The sequence below is a fragment of the Trichechus manatus genome, unplaced genomic scaffold (genome assembly GCF_000243295.1).
Source record: "Trichechus manatus latirostris isolate Lorelei unplaced genomic scaffold, TriManLat1.0 scaffold00185, whole genome shotgun sequence".
NCBI lineage: Eukaryota > Metazoa > Chordata > Mammalia > Sirenia > Trichechidae > Trichechus > Trichechus manatus.
The window spans coordinates 2145504-2158059 of record NW_004444121.1 but is presented as its reverse complement, the minus strand read 5'-3'; the positions used below and the strand labels follow the sequence as shown (position 1 = coordinate 2158059).

At 61.1% G+C, this 12556-nt stretch overlaps 1 protein-coding gene across 1 annotated transcript; it reads left to right on the top strand.

Moving 5' to 3' along the window:
• The first annotated feature begins 9917 nt into the window (after positions 1–9917).
• On the top strand, positions 9918–10997 carry GPR20 (G protein-coupled receptor 20). The gene has a single exon (XM_004387366.1). The coding sequence runs from the start codon at positions 9918–9920 to the stop codon at positions 10995–10997; it is 1080 nt and encodes a 359-aa protein (XP_004387423.1).
• Positions 10998–12556: the final 1559 nt, after the last annotated feature.

Below are 12556 nucleotides of genomic sequence, written 5' to 3'. Positions count from 1 at the left end.
CACACAGATGCATGTGAGAACACAGATTCCCTCCGGGTCCACAGATGCCACGTCCAGACCCCCGTGTGGGGTACCAGGCCCTTTCTCTGAAGCTCCCCACTCCCACGTCTGCTCCACCCTGCCTGGGCCTGGGGCGGGTTTGAGGTTCCCACCTGGGCTTTGAAACCAGGTGGGCCTGGGTTCGACTCCCAGCTCTACCAGTTTCACCTCTCTGGGCCTCCGTGTCCTCGTCTGTCAAACCCAGGTGCTCAGCACGAAGGGGCCTCAGCCAGACCCCCCAGGCGGGCTTGGCAGCTGCCCTGGGTCACTTGCTCCATACCTAGGCCCAGCCCCTTTGCTGCCCTGGGCCCACGTGTGGTGGGATGGCCCGGTGGGAGGCAGGCGGGTGGCTACGCAACCCCAAGAGAATTGGCAGGGACAGTGAGGTGGTTTTGGAAGGAGACCAAGGAAAGATCAGGACACGCCGCTCCACCGTCCACTTGCCAGGAAGGGCAGGTGAGCAGCCCAGGCCGGAGTCTTGGACCCCTGCTCCAGATCCTCGGGCAGGTCATACCATCCGGAGGCTCCGGGCCCTTGTCCTCCCATTGCTGGACACATGGCAGGGACCCAGTGAACAGGGCAGGGGGGTGTGTGTGTGCAGGGAGTGAGGTGCAGCCCCCATCAATGCCTAGGCATGGGGACTTGGTGTGGCACCAGCTGGACAGAGAGGGAGGCAGAGATGTGACCCATCCCCAAGGCTGGGAGCCTACGAGGGGCTCCCAACACCCCAGCAGCTGCAGACCCCCCCTCGGCTGGCTCCCAGCTGCCTGGTTTTCCAGCATTAAAGCCACTGATTCCCAGGATGTGAGAACCTCTCAGATCTACCTGTGGCTGCTCCAACCTAGGCCAGCTTTCCCCAAATTGTATTCCACAGGGTACCAGCCCTAGGAGGTAGGGCAGGGCAGGATAGCTCAGGAAACATGCTCACTCCTCCATCTGGGAGTCCTGGGCTCGTGAGCCTCATCAAGGCTCTGATAAGTCCTGCGCCAAGCGCCTGGGTCACCTGGGGCTCCTCCCCACACGTGGGGAGGCTGCTTCAGGCAGGGCCTTCATTCAGGTGGGGAAACCAAGAGCTTCCAGCGTTCTTATTGTGCGCCTTCTGTGTGTGCTGCCTGTGCAGGCTTCCACAGGTGCTTCTCATTCACCCATCCACACCTCCAGCTGCTCTGCCAGATTCCATTCACTCACTAGCTCATTCACTCACTCACTCAACAAATAGGACTCCCCGCGTCACAGGTGAGGGACCTGAGGCTCACAGAGACGGACTTGCTTAGGTTCTCGCAGGTGGTGGGGGGGTGCACTGGGTGGTGAGCACAATGGTAGTGATGGGGGTACAAGCCTGGACCCGGTGGTCAGGGCAACTGGGTTGGGCTTCCCGGAGGAGGTGTCTACCTGCTGGGCTGGAAGGGCTGCTGGGTATGAGGGTGGAGCTGGGCACGGAAGCAGGCAAGGAGGTCTGCCTGTGGGCACCAATTCCAGGTCTGACCCAGGGCCCTGGGTGGGCTGGGGGTTGGGCACGGAATGCCAGGTGAGCAGCAGGACCTCCCCCTACCGGCCTGGACGGCCTCCCTGGGCATTCAGCCAGCCAGAGACAGATGGTGCCGCTGATGCTGGGCACAGGTGGGGGCTCCCCCTCCCGCTGCACCCTCACGGCTGCGCCCTCAACGTGCACACAGCCTAACGGGGAGGGGGAGGCAGATGGTACTGGGTGCAGCAGCTCTTTGGGATGAGTCCCCGCTGGAGGAAGCACCACAGAGAGCCTCCAGGCTAGCCTAGGGAGGTCCAAGCAGGCTTCCTGGAGGAGGTGGCACCCGGTTAAGTCATCAAAGTAGGACAAGAAAGGGAGGAAGAGAGAGAATGGGAACCATGAGGAGACAGCAGCTTGGGCAAAGTCATGGAGGCCAGGGAGCACATGGGGCACTGAAGGCCTACTGGCACTTCCTTCTGCTAGAGCACTGAGAGCCCCTCGCAGCTCCCTGCAGCCCCCTGAAGCCCCTCGCAGCCCCCTGCAGCCCCCCACAGCTCCCTGAAGCCCCCTGCAGCCCCCTGAAGCCCCTCGCAGCGCCCTGCAGCCCCCCACAGCTCCCTGCAGCCCCCTGCAGCCCCTGTTCTGAAGGCTGACTACAGGCAGCCCCCGAGAGGGGGCTAGAGGTTGGGGGGGACACACAGGAACCAGAGTGTCATCTTCAGCGGACACGGCCTCCACCAGGGGTCGAAAGGCTGTGGGGCCCAGGTCTGCCCACCCGAAGCGGTGGAGGCGAAGGAACACCACCGCACCACCCAGGGTGTGATAGCTGTGTGCCGCACTCACCTGCTGGGTCTCAGCTAGGGCCCAGAGAGCCCTGCAGGGCGGTAGTGTGGCCGTTCCCCTCACAGGACAAGAGACTGAGGCTCAGATGGGCCAGGGCCTCGCCGGGGTCACAAACCCTCGTTCAGTGTCGGTGGGGCAGTGAGCCAGGAGACCAGGAGGGAGGCTGACCAGGTCTCCTCTGGCCGGAAGCCTCCCCTCCTGGTGACCTGGATTCCGCCCAAGTCCCTGGTGTGGTATTCGAGGCCCTTAGAGGCAGCTTCTGCCCTCAGCCACTGTGCCTATTCACCCAGGCTTCCCCACACGCCGACCCCATGTCACCTCCTCCAGGAAGCCTTCCCTGTCCTGCCCTCCCTGGGCGGCCATGACCAGAGCGCCTCTGTCACAGTACCCATCCCCCCTTCAGTCAGGGGCCTCCCTGACCCTCCTGGAGACGCTGACGGCAGGGCTGGGGTCCCCAGCACCCCACAGGGCCTATACAGGAACTGTGGGGATGACTGGAGGATGGTAGGCAGGGGTTCCCACCAGTGGCCCCCAGCTCCACCCCACCCACACCCCCCACCATGTACTGTGGGACTTGGGAGTCGGGCCTGGGTCTGAACTGGACCTGCCCCTGCTCGGTGTGGGACGACGGGCTGGTCCCCTCCCCTCCCTGGTTCTGTTTCCTCTCCTGGAAAATAGAACAGCTGGGTGGACGAAGCCTGGCCCCTGCGATGAGGCCTTGCGGGTGGCCACCTGGCGGGAAAGTTCAGCCAAGGACAAGCCCAGGGCCTGGGTGGTGACCTGCTTGGTGCTGAGCCTCCCTGTTACTGCATCCTCACCCACAAAGCACGGTTCACACCCTCCTCCCCACAGATCATAGGAGGAATCCCGACATCTCTCTCTCCTTCACCCTCACACCAGGGCCCCATGGGGAGAGAGCAGGGGAGACAGTCTGGTCCCAAGCTAGTCAGAGAGGCCAGGACTCATGAGCCAGGGTCACAGGGAGCCAATCTGGGTCCCAGCATAAAGGGCCTTCCTTATCTTCAGAACAGTTCTGCAATGCAGTGGGCTAACCTGATAGGTAGTGAGCTCCCCGTCCTCGGAGGAGTGCAAGCTGAGCTTTCACGCATTCGTTCACTTGCTCACTTGACATTTATTGAACGTTACTGTGCAGGCCTCTACTCTCCAGGAATTCACAGGCCAGTGGGGACACCTGCCAAGTTCCCAGACAATGACAGAGCCATGGGTGCTGAGAACCACTTGGGGCAATCAGGGAGGGCTCTCTGAAGGAAGAGACACCTGGACTGAGGAGAGCTGGCAGATGAATTAGAGTACAGTAATCAGGACTATCTTAGTCACAAGTGATGAGATTCAACTCAAAGTGACTTAAGCTAAAGGGGGAGATAATGACTTCATATAACTAAAGATATATACTGATACATAGACATATATATAGATAAAAGCCGACAAACCAAACCCGTTGCCATCACGTCGATTCCGACTCACAGCGACCCTATAGGACAGAGTAGAACTGCCCCATAGGGCTTCCAACGGGCGCCTGGTGGATTTGAACTGCTGACCTTTTGGTTAGCAGCCGAACGCTTAACCACTGTGCCACTAGGGCCCCATGTATAGATATATATAATATTAACACATTGCAGAAATCTGCTTCAGGCAGGGCTGGATCCAGGTGTCTGAACCACACGCTCAGGACTGGGTTTCTCCTCTTGGTTCTGCTTCCCTCTCTGGTTTCTTCCTGAGGAATATGACCATCAGGAGCTTGAGACTCGCATCTGACTGGCTGGGCCACCCCAGGGGAGAGACAGCTGCCAGCAAAAGTCCCAGGGCTGCTAGCAATTGGCCAGAGTTATGAGGCCACCTGTGGTCACTCAGATTTTTTTGGGGGTGGGGGTGGGAAGCAGACATTTCATGTTACAGGAGCCCAAAGCCCAAGGCTAGGGATGTGGGCAGGGCCAAGCCACAGGAGGGGCCTGGGGACTGAGCAGGGCCAAGCCACAGGAGGGGCCCGGGGACTGAGCAGGGCCGAGCCACAGAAGGACTTGATCCACAAATGATGGAGGGAGGCCAGGCCATCCTGCCTGGGGGTCTGGCAAGGGACCCCCTATCCTGGGAAGCACTGGGCCTGGGTCTCGTCCCCACTGGGTCCCTCTGCCCCACTCCCTGGAGGTCCCCTCTAGAGAAGTCTTGAAGATTTGTGCCTGAAAGTTAGAGACACTTGCAGGGGCTGCCATGCAGCCAAAGCTGTCCCAGGAGGCACAGGCATGTTCTAGCACGTGGAGACCTCCGAGTCGTCTGCCCATTGTATAGACGGGGACATCAAGGCCTCAGGAGGGCCTGGGCAGGGTGGAGGAATCCTGCCCCTTCCTCCTGTGGCACTTCATTTCCCCTGAGACAGGTGGGGTGGGGGAAGAGGAGGGAGAGAGATGCAGAGAGGAACTCGAGCTCCCCACAGAGATAGAAACCACAGTGGGAGAGAAGGGCAGCTGGTGGGGGTGCTTAGCTCTGGGGTCTCCCCCTCCTCTCTCCCACACGGCTGTTCAGTCTCACCCAGGTCCAGGGTTCCCCCTTGGGTGGGGGCTGAGCAGAGTCCACCTGCAGGCCTGGCGCATAGTCCCCCTCCACCCCTCCCGCAGTTCTCCAAAAGGGGCCGCCTCTTCCTCCTCCTCACCTTTGCTCATCTGTGTCCTCGGCTGCAGAGACCTGTCCCCCATGCCCCCTTGCATCTAGATCCTTCGGAGACCCTTCCTGTGCAGTGTCCTCCTCGGCGGCCCCTGTGCAGAACTCATGCCCCCACCCCGTCATCATTCTCTATGCCCTCAGCCTGGAGCTTGTTCTGTCATTTGATAAACCTCCCCGTTGTTTGAGCACCTACTGTGTACTTGACAACACATCCACACAAACCTCAAAGGTGGACTCTAATTTCGCCTGTTTTAGAGCTAAGGAAGTCAAGGCTCAGAGACTTGAAAGTCCCAGGGTCTGTTTAGAGGTAAAGCCAGGCTTTGGACGGCTACACTCCAGTCCCCAGTACCCCTCCCCCAGGTGCGTCTATGCCCACTGTGCCCCTGGAAAGCAGGCCCTGTCCTTCTTTTCTGCCCCTGGCACCTATCCCAGGGAAGTGCCCACTTGTGGGTGGGTGGACCTGGGCACTGGGTCCATGGACAGTGCTGCTGCGTGGAAGCCTCCTGCCCGGGATGGCTGCCTGCAGCGATTTCCAGGCCCAGCCCCAGCTCCACACTGGGCACTAAAAGAATATGGCACTGGCCCCTGCCCGTTGGGCTCCAGCCATCTGGCTTCAGGTCACAGGGTCCGCTCTGCCTCGGCCAGGGCCCAGGGTGCCTGCCAGAAAAGGGACGGGACTATCTTGCCTAGACACAGGCCTGGGCTGGCAAAACTGGCCTCGGAACAGGGCTGTGTCTCCCCTCTCAGCCTTGAACCCAGGTCGCCTTGACCGCTGCTGGCTCACAGCCTGGGCCCCTGAGGGCCAGGCCATGCTGTCCCCATGGGGGAGCAGAACATCCTCCTCCCCAGGCTATCGCCATTTTCCCCTCATTCCAGGCTATATTTAGAGGCCGAGTGAGGAGGGAGGGGGTACTGCCATGCCCACCCATCGGTGGGAGGGGGCCTGGGTGCCCACCTGTCCTCGCCTCACAAGCACCGGGCTCAAGTCCTTCCTGGAGCCTCGGTTTCCTCATCTGGGGGAAGCAGGGCGGGAGGGGGACAGCTATAATCTCGCCACACCCTCCTCTTCACATGGACCAACTCCGGAAACGCCGAGACGGCAGGAAGAAGGTTCTGTGGTGACATCATTCAAACCACCAGCCACCGTCGAGTCGGCCCTGGCTCATGGTGACCCCATATGTGTCAGGGTAGAACGGTGTTCCATAGGGAGCTTCAGGGTTGATTAACAACCCCAAAGTTGCCAGTGGTGAGTGGGGGCCAACCGCAAGCCACATCTATACCCTTGGTCCATGTGGAGGATCAGCGGTGGCGGCAGGCTTACTGCTGCTGTTCAAATGCTACCCCAGCCTCGCCAGCGGTAACCTGTGGACCCCACGTGGCCCTGAGCCCACCTTCCTGGGGGCGCATGGACAAAGGCCCAGCCTGGCCAGCAGGCGGGTGGGGGTTCAGGTGCAGACAGTGGGAGGGGGGCAGAGGACAAGGCCCTGTGACTCAGGACAGAGGAGCAGGCCACGGTGGAGGTGAGAGGGAGGGCAGGTGTGGGTCACTGAGAGCGCAGGGGGCGGGTGGGGACACTGCTGAGCGGCCAGGGAGCCTGCCAGCCGGGTTTACCCTTGACAAAAGCAGATTCAGGGATAAGGAGGGGAGACCTCGGAGGGAACTATCAAGGGATTAGCAGAGCTGAGGCCACAGAGACCAATGGAGACCAAGGCCCATAACATGTCCTTCCAGAGGCCACAAGGGGCAGCCCAGCCCAGGCATCCCAGCCCAGCTTCTCCCCTGTCACCAGGCCATCCCACCCAAAAGGCCCATCTTCAAGCATGGGGCTGGAGTGCCACGATTTGAGTTCCTTCTCCTCCAAAACAAAGGGCTCGTGAGTAGATGCCCCAGAGATGTTAAATCTGTACGTAGGCCAGGCCGCTGTGGGAGGCGAGGCAGAGGAATGGGCTGAGAGTGCTGGGGAGTGGGGAAACGGGGAACTGGGGTGTGGTGGGGTGCTTATTACGTAGAGACAGCCAGACTCAGTAGAGAGAAAAGGGGAAGAGATGAATGGGTTAGAAGGTTCAGGGGCGAGGGCCTAGGCAATGGCCAGGCGGCTCAGTGTATGACCAGGGTCAGGGCTCAGGGTGTGACTGGGATCAGGGATCAGTGTTTGACTGGGATTCGGGCTTAGTATATGACTGGGATCAGGGCTCAGTGTGTGACCGGGATCAGGGATCAGTGTGTGACTGGGATCAGGGCTCAGTGAGTGACCAGAGTCAGGGTTCATCATGTGACTGGTATCCGGGCTCAGTGTGTAATAGGGATTAGGAATCAGTCTGTGCCCAAACTGGGATCGCTGCTCAGTGAGTGACCACAATCAAGGCCCAGCGTGTGACTGGGATCAGGGCTCAGACTGTGACAGGGACCAAGGCTTATTGTCTGACTAGGTCAGGGCTCATGTGTGACCAGGATCAGGGCTCAGTGTGTGCCGAGATCGGGGCTGAGCTCTGTTTGAGGTCAGGGTTCAGCCTCCCAGAGCTGAGAAGTGGCGTGTGCTTTGCAGGCAACTCCCTCCCACCTTGACAGTGAGCTCTAGCGTGTCCTGAGTGTCCTGCAGGAACCCCCCCCTCTGGAGGCCACAGCGCCACCGCAGCCCTGGCCCAGACCCCCAGTGTGGTGGCTGGTGGGGGGAGCTGGAGCACTCGAGGCTGGCCCTGGGAGGGCGGGAGGGCAGGCTCCCTGGGGTGACACTATCCTGGGCCTATCTCTAGAGGAAGGGAGCATGTGTGGCATTTACTCTGTCCAGCTGGGGCATGAACGTGGCCTGGTGCAGACAGATGGGAAAGCGTGTGGTTCGCCATCCATCCCAGGCGCCTCCGTGGGTCCCTCCTTCCAGCATCACCGAGGCACCGTTCTTTCACAGTAGGGAAGGGCGTGTTGAATGGCAGCCCTCCCCTTCCTGGGGACCTCTGGGGCTCCCTGTAGCCCAGAGGATGAAGCCCACAGCCCCAGGCCCCAGCCTTATCACCCCCTCATCCCTATAGCACATTTCCCCTGCCCCCAGGACCTCATCCCGCTCCTTCTCCCAGGGGCCGGAGGTGGACAGGTGGATTCAAACCTACACCGGGCCTCACATGTGAGGGAGCAGGGCAGTCCCCAGAGAGCCCGCCCGAGGACCTGTGACCAGTGGGTCCTCCCAGCAGCCTCCGGGGGCACATGACCAGGGTCAGGTCCCAGTGGGCAGGGAGCCCTGCCGGCGACCTCTCTGAGCCTGAGGATGGAGCCAGTCATCTTCCCTGTGTGGGCCTCTCCCACCCATGATGAGCAAGGCTCCCTTTGCTGTGCCTACCCTGGCCAGGCTGGACATGGGTCCTCAGCCCCCTGAGAGGGAGGGCTCAGTGCCTCATTGCCACCGGGGTGGGGGCTGCCCATGGGAGCCTGTTACCCGAGCAGGGCAGTGGTCGGCACGGAGCTGCAGCGTACACCCCGCTTACGGCACTCGGCCACCAGGAGGGCCGTTATCGGGCAGGGGCTTCCTTCTCCAGGTGGGAAGGGGGTACTGTGCCCTGAAGGTCCTACGGCCCGCCCCTCCTCCCTGCCTCTCCCGAAAGGCCTCGCCTTTCTCCTGAAAAAGCCAGAAATGTCCTTATTTGGAGGATCAGCCCCAGCTGGGGTGGTGGGTGGGGTCCGGTTAACCCTTCGTTTATAAATAAAGAGATAAATCGCTGCCGAGTTAAATACCAGAAGGCAGGAACATAAACAGAGGGGGTGACCCCAGCCCAGCCCCCCGCCCGCCCCTCTTGTCCCCCCAGCCCAGCCCCCTGCCCACCTCCTCTCTGAGCTCCCAGCCCCTGCCCCACCCACTGCCCCTTCTTGTCCTCCCAGCCCAGCCCCCTGCCCACCTCCTCTCTGTGCTCCCAGTCCCTATCCCCGCACTGCCCCTGATTGTCCCCCAAGCCCCAGCCCCCTGCCCGCCCCACCAGGCCGGGATGAGGGAAGCTCAGTGTTTATTTTACTCACACCCTGTGGGTGGTGGGTGTCTGCATACGGCCCTGACTCCAGCACAGGCTGTAGCGTGCCACCCCACATGGCCCTGGTGGCCTCTGTGGGCCGGGTGATAACCAGTGGGCCCTCTCTCAGGGCTAGGAGGGAACTGGTGAGGAGTCCCTGGGGTGCCCAGTGGGGCTGGCTCCCAGCTCTCCATCCCTGGGCCCTCATCCGGAGCGCTCCCCCCTGCCTGCCTGGAGGAGGCGAGAACAGGTGGGTGGCCAGAAGGACAGGGGCTGTGATGATGGGCCTGGTGTAGTGTGTGGGGCTAGCATCTCAGAGGTTTCCACCGTGTGCCAAGCTCCAAGTGGACGGCGGGCTTTTTGCCAAGATTAGGTCAGTTCATCCTCCCTGCAGCTCCAGGACCCCAAGTGTCTAGCTTAGGAAGTGAGGCACAGAGAAGTTAAGTGGCCCCCAAGGATGCACAGCCAGCAAGCGGAGGAGTCAGGATTCTAGCTGGGGCCAGGGCCTCACACCAGCAGCTGGTGGTCTGCCCTGCACCACAGCCCGTCACCTTACTTTCTCTCTCAGTCCCAATGACAAGAGCTTTCTCCTCCTTGCAGCTCAGGAACCCGGTCCAAAATGTAGCATTTTGCCAAAGATTCTCAGTGGTGAGTGCCAGAGATGGCATCTGAGCCATGCTGAATCCAAGTGCCCATCCCTCCTCCGTGCTTTGAACTGGGTCTCCGTGGAGAGAAGAGCAGGCACCCCAGGCCCCAGGACCAGCCTGGGCAAAGGCGTGGGGCAGGAAATGTGGGGCATGCAGTGGGCAGGTGAACCAGGCAGGATCTGGGCCTCCAGGCAGGGCCTCGAATGCCTTGGGTAACCCATCTCCTTCCTTCCAGGCCTGGCTGCTGTCATGCCATTCACATCTCTGGCAGGGTCTTTGGCCACGGCGACCCCCAATGCCACGGCTCGCCCCACGTCGGGGACCAACAGCAGCGTGCCGGAGATGGCCCTGTTCCACCTGTTCGCCCTGCTGGACGAGGAGCTGCACGCGGGTTTCCCAGGCCTGTGGCTGGCGCTGATGGCGGTGCACGGCGCCATCTTCCTGGTGGGGCTGGTGCTCAACGGGCTGGCGCTGTACGTCTTCTGCTGCCGCACCCAGGCCAAGACGCCGTCAGTCATTTACACCATCAACCTGGTGGTGACCGACCTGCTGGTGGGCCTGTCGCTGCCCACGCGCTTCGCCGTTTTCTACGGCACCCGCGGCTGCCTGCGCTGCGCCTTCCCACACGTCTTCAGCTACTTTCTCAACATGCACTGTTCCATCCTCTTCCTCACCTGCATCTGCGTGGACCGCTACCTGGCCATTGTGCAGCCCGATGGCTCCCGCCGCTGGCGCCAGCCCGCCTGCGCCAGGGTCGTGTGTTCCTTGGTGTGGCTGGCGGCTGGCGCCGTGACCCTGTCGGTGCTCAGCGTGGCGGCCGGCGGTGCCCCCTGCTGCCGCGTCTTCGCGCTGACCGTGCTGGAGTTCCTCCTGCCACTGCTGGTCATCAGCGTGTTCACGGGCCGCATCATGTGCGCGCTGTCGAGGCCGGGCCTGCTGCGTCAGGGACATCAGCGCCGAGTGCGGGCCATGCAGCTCCTGCTCACTGTGCTCATCATCTTCCTCGTCTGCTTCACGCCTTTCCACGCCCACCAGGTGGTCGTGGTGCTGTGGCCTGACCTGCCACGCCGCACCAGCCTGGTGGCCTACCACGTGGCCGTGACCCTCAGCAGCCTCAACAGCTGCATGGATCCCATCGTCTACTGCTTCGTCACCAGCGGCTTCCAGGCCACCGTCCGCGGCCTCTTCCACCGGCGCGGCATGGAGTACGAGCCCGGCATCGGCGATACGGTGATCATGCACAAGAACACCAAGGGCCCGGCGCACCACATCCTGGGCGTTGGCCCGCGCGCCCTCACTCAGGCCCTGGCTAATGGGCCTGAGGCCTAGTCCGTGGACTCTGCAAGGGGGTCAAAGTTCAGGACTAGACTGGGCTGCAGCTCAGAGTACCCTGCTCATGCTAGGTCATCTGCTGTGCCAGGGGTGGCAAATCGAGTTCATCCTGATCGACTGTGATGGCTGCCCAGGGCTGTGCATTGAGAAAGATCCTAAGACCCCTGTGCTGTGGTTGATTAGCAATGTCTGCCATGGGCTTCAGATGGGTTGCAGTGGACTGAGTGTCAATTATTTGCCATCCCTGGGGTATACGGAGTCCGTTGAACACTCAGAGGGATGGCCAGGAGCTGCTTCTCACCAGGGCCATTTTGCCCCCAGAAGGGGTTCCCTGGAAAGAAGGACAGAGATTGTTCAGGTACTGGGGTTTCCCAGGAGGACTAAAAAACACCCTGAGGAGGTCCACACACACACGGAGATGGAAGAGGAAGAACAGAGGGGAAATGGCAGGAGACACCCATCTTACATGATTGGAAGGGAGGGGGTCGAGTCTCTCCAGGACCCCTGCCCGAGCATCCATGACTTCACAACAAGACGGCCTGACAGTCATGGGGTGCTCTGCTGTGAGCAGTGCTGTGATAGCTGATGCTGGAACCACAAGACAGGGTCTGTGTCTACCATCTCACGGTGCTCGGGGGTTGAGAGAAACATGTAGGTGCCGTGCTGGGCAATGGCAGAGTCAGAATCAGACGCAGCTCTGTCTCCTCCAAAGCCCTGTGCCTCCCCTGTGAATATCACTTCAATGTCCCCACAGCCCCCACTCCCTGGGGACACGGCAGGGCTCATGCCTCATCCTACAGATGTGAAGACCAGGAACAAGGACACGTGGTGACTGGAAACTGGGCCTCCCAGCCCAGGACCACCATCTCCCTGGACACAAGCCCTTCATTCCCCCCTCCGGGGGTGGCCCAGGACACTGAGCAGCTGCTCTTGCTGACTTTTCACATCTCTCCCTGCCCTCTCTCGGGAGGGGGTATTTCTCTGGCTTGGGCCTCTGATCACCTCCTCCAAGCTGGACTCCAGGACTGCTTCCCACACGCCTTCTGTCAAGGTCTGAGCTCCCATGAACCCTTTCAAGACTTGTGCATGGGGAGGAGTCTATGATGGAGGAGGAGGTCTGGGCACCGGGGTGGGGCACCACCAGCCGCCAAGCTCCACACTTGCACTTAGCCACAACCACTGAAGCAGACAGGATGATTTTAAGGAGCTGGAATCTGGGCCACACATTTGCCCTTCGTCTACAGAGAAAAGTGTCCTGCTTGTCTGGGGTGGCCTGGATGGGTGCAGGAGGCTGCAGGAGGAGGAGGCAGACCAGGACCCCCCATCTTGGCTCTAGGAAGAGTATTCTGTCCCCCAAGGTGCGGAGTGCTAGAAAGAGGCCAGTGTGGGAGGCAGGAAGGCTGGTTAGGTCCCCATTTTACAGATGAGGAAACTGAGGCTCAGAGAGGGAAAAGGCCTTGCTCCAGGACACGGTGTGAGTCCCCAAGTACTCCAAGGCTAGTACTGTCTTCACCACCCCTAACTGGGGCTCAGGAGGAGAGGAGAGCCCAGGAGAG

What these genes read in the sequence shown, in the direction of transcription:
- GPR20 (XM_004387366.1), top strand. Translation starts at nt 9,918, where the DNA reads ATGCCATTCACATCTCTGGCAGGGTCTTTGGCCACGGCGACCCCCAAT.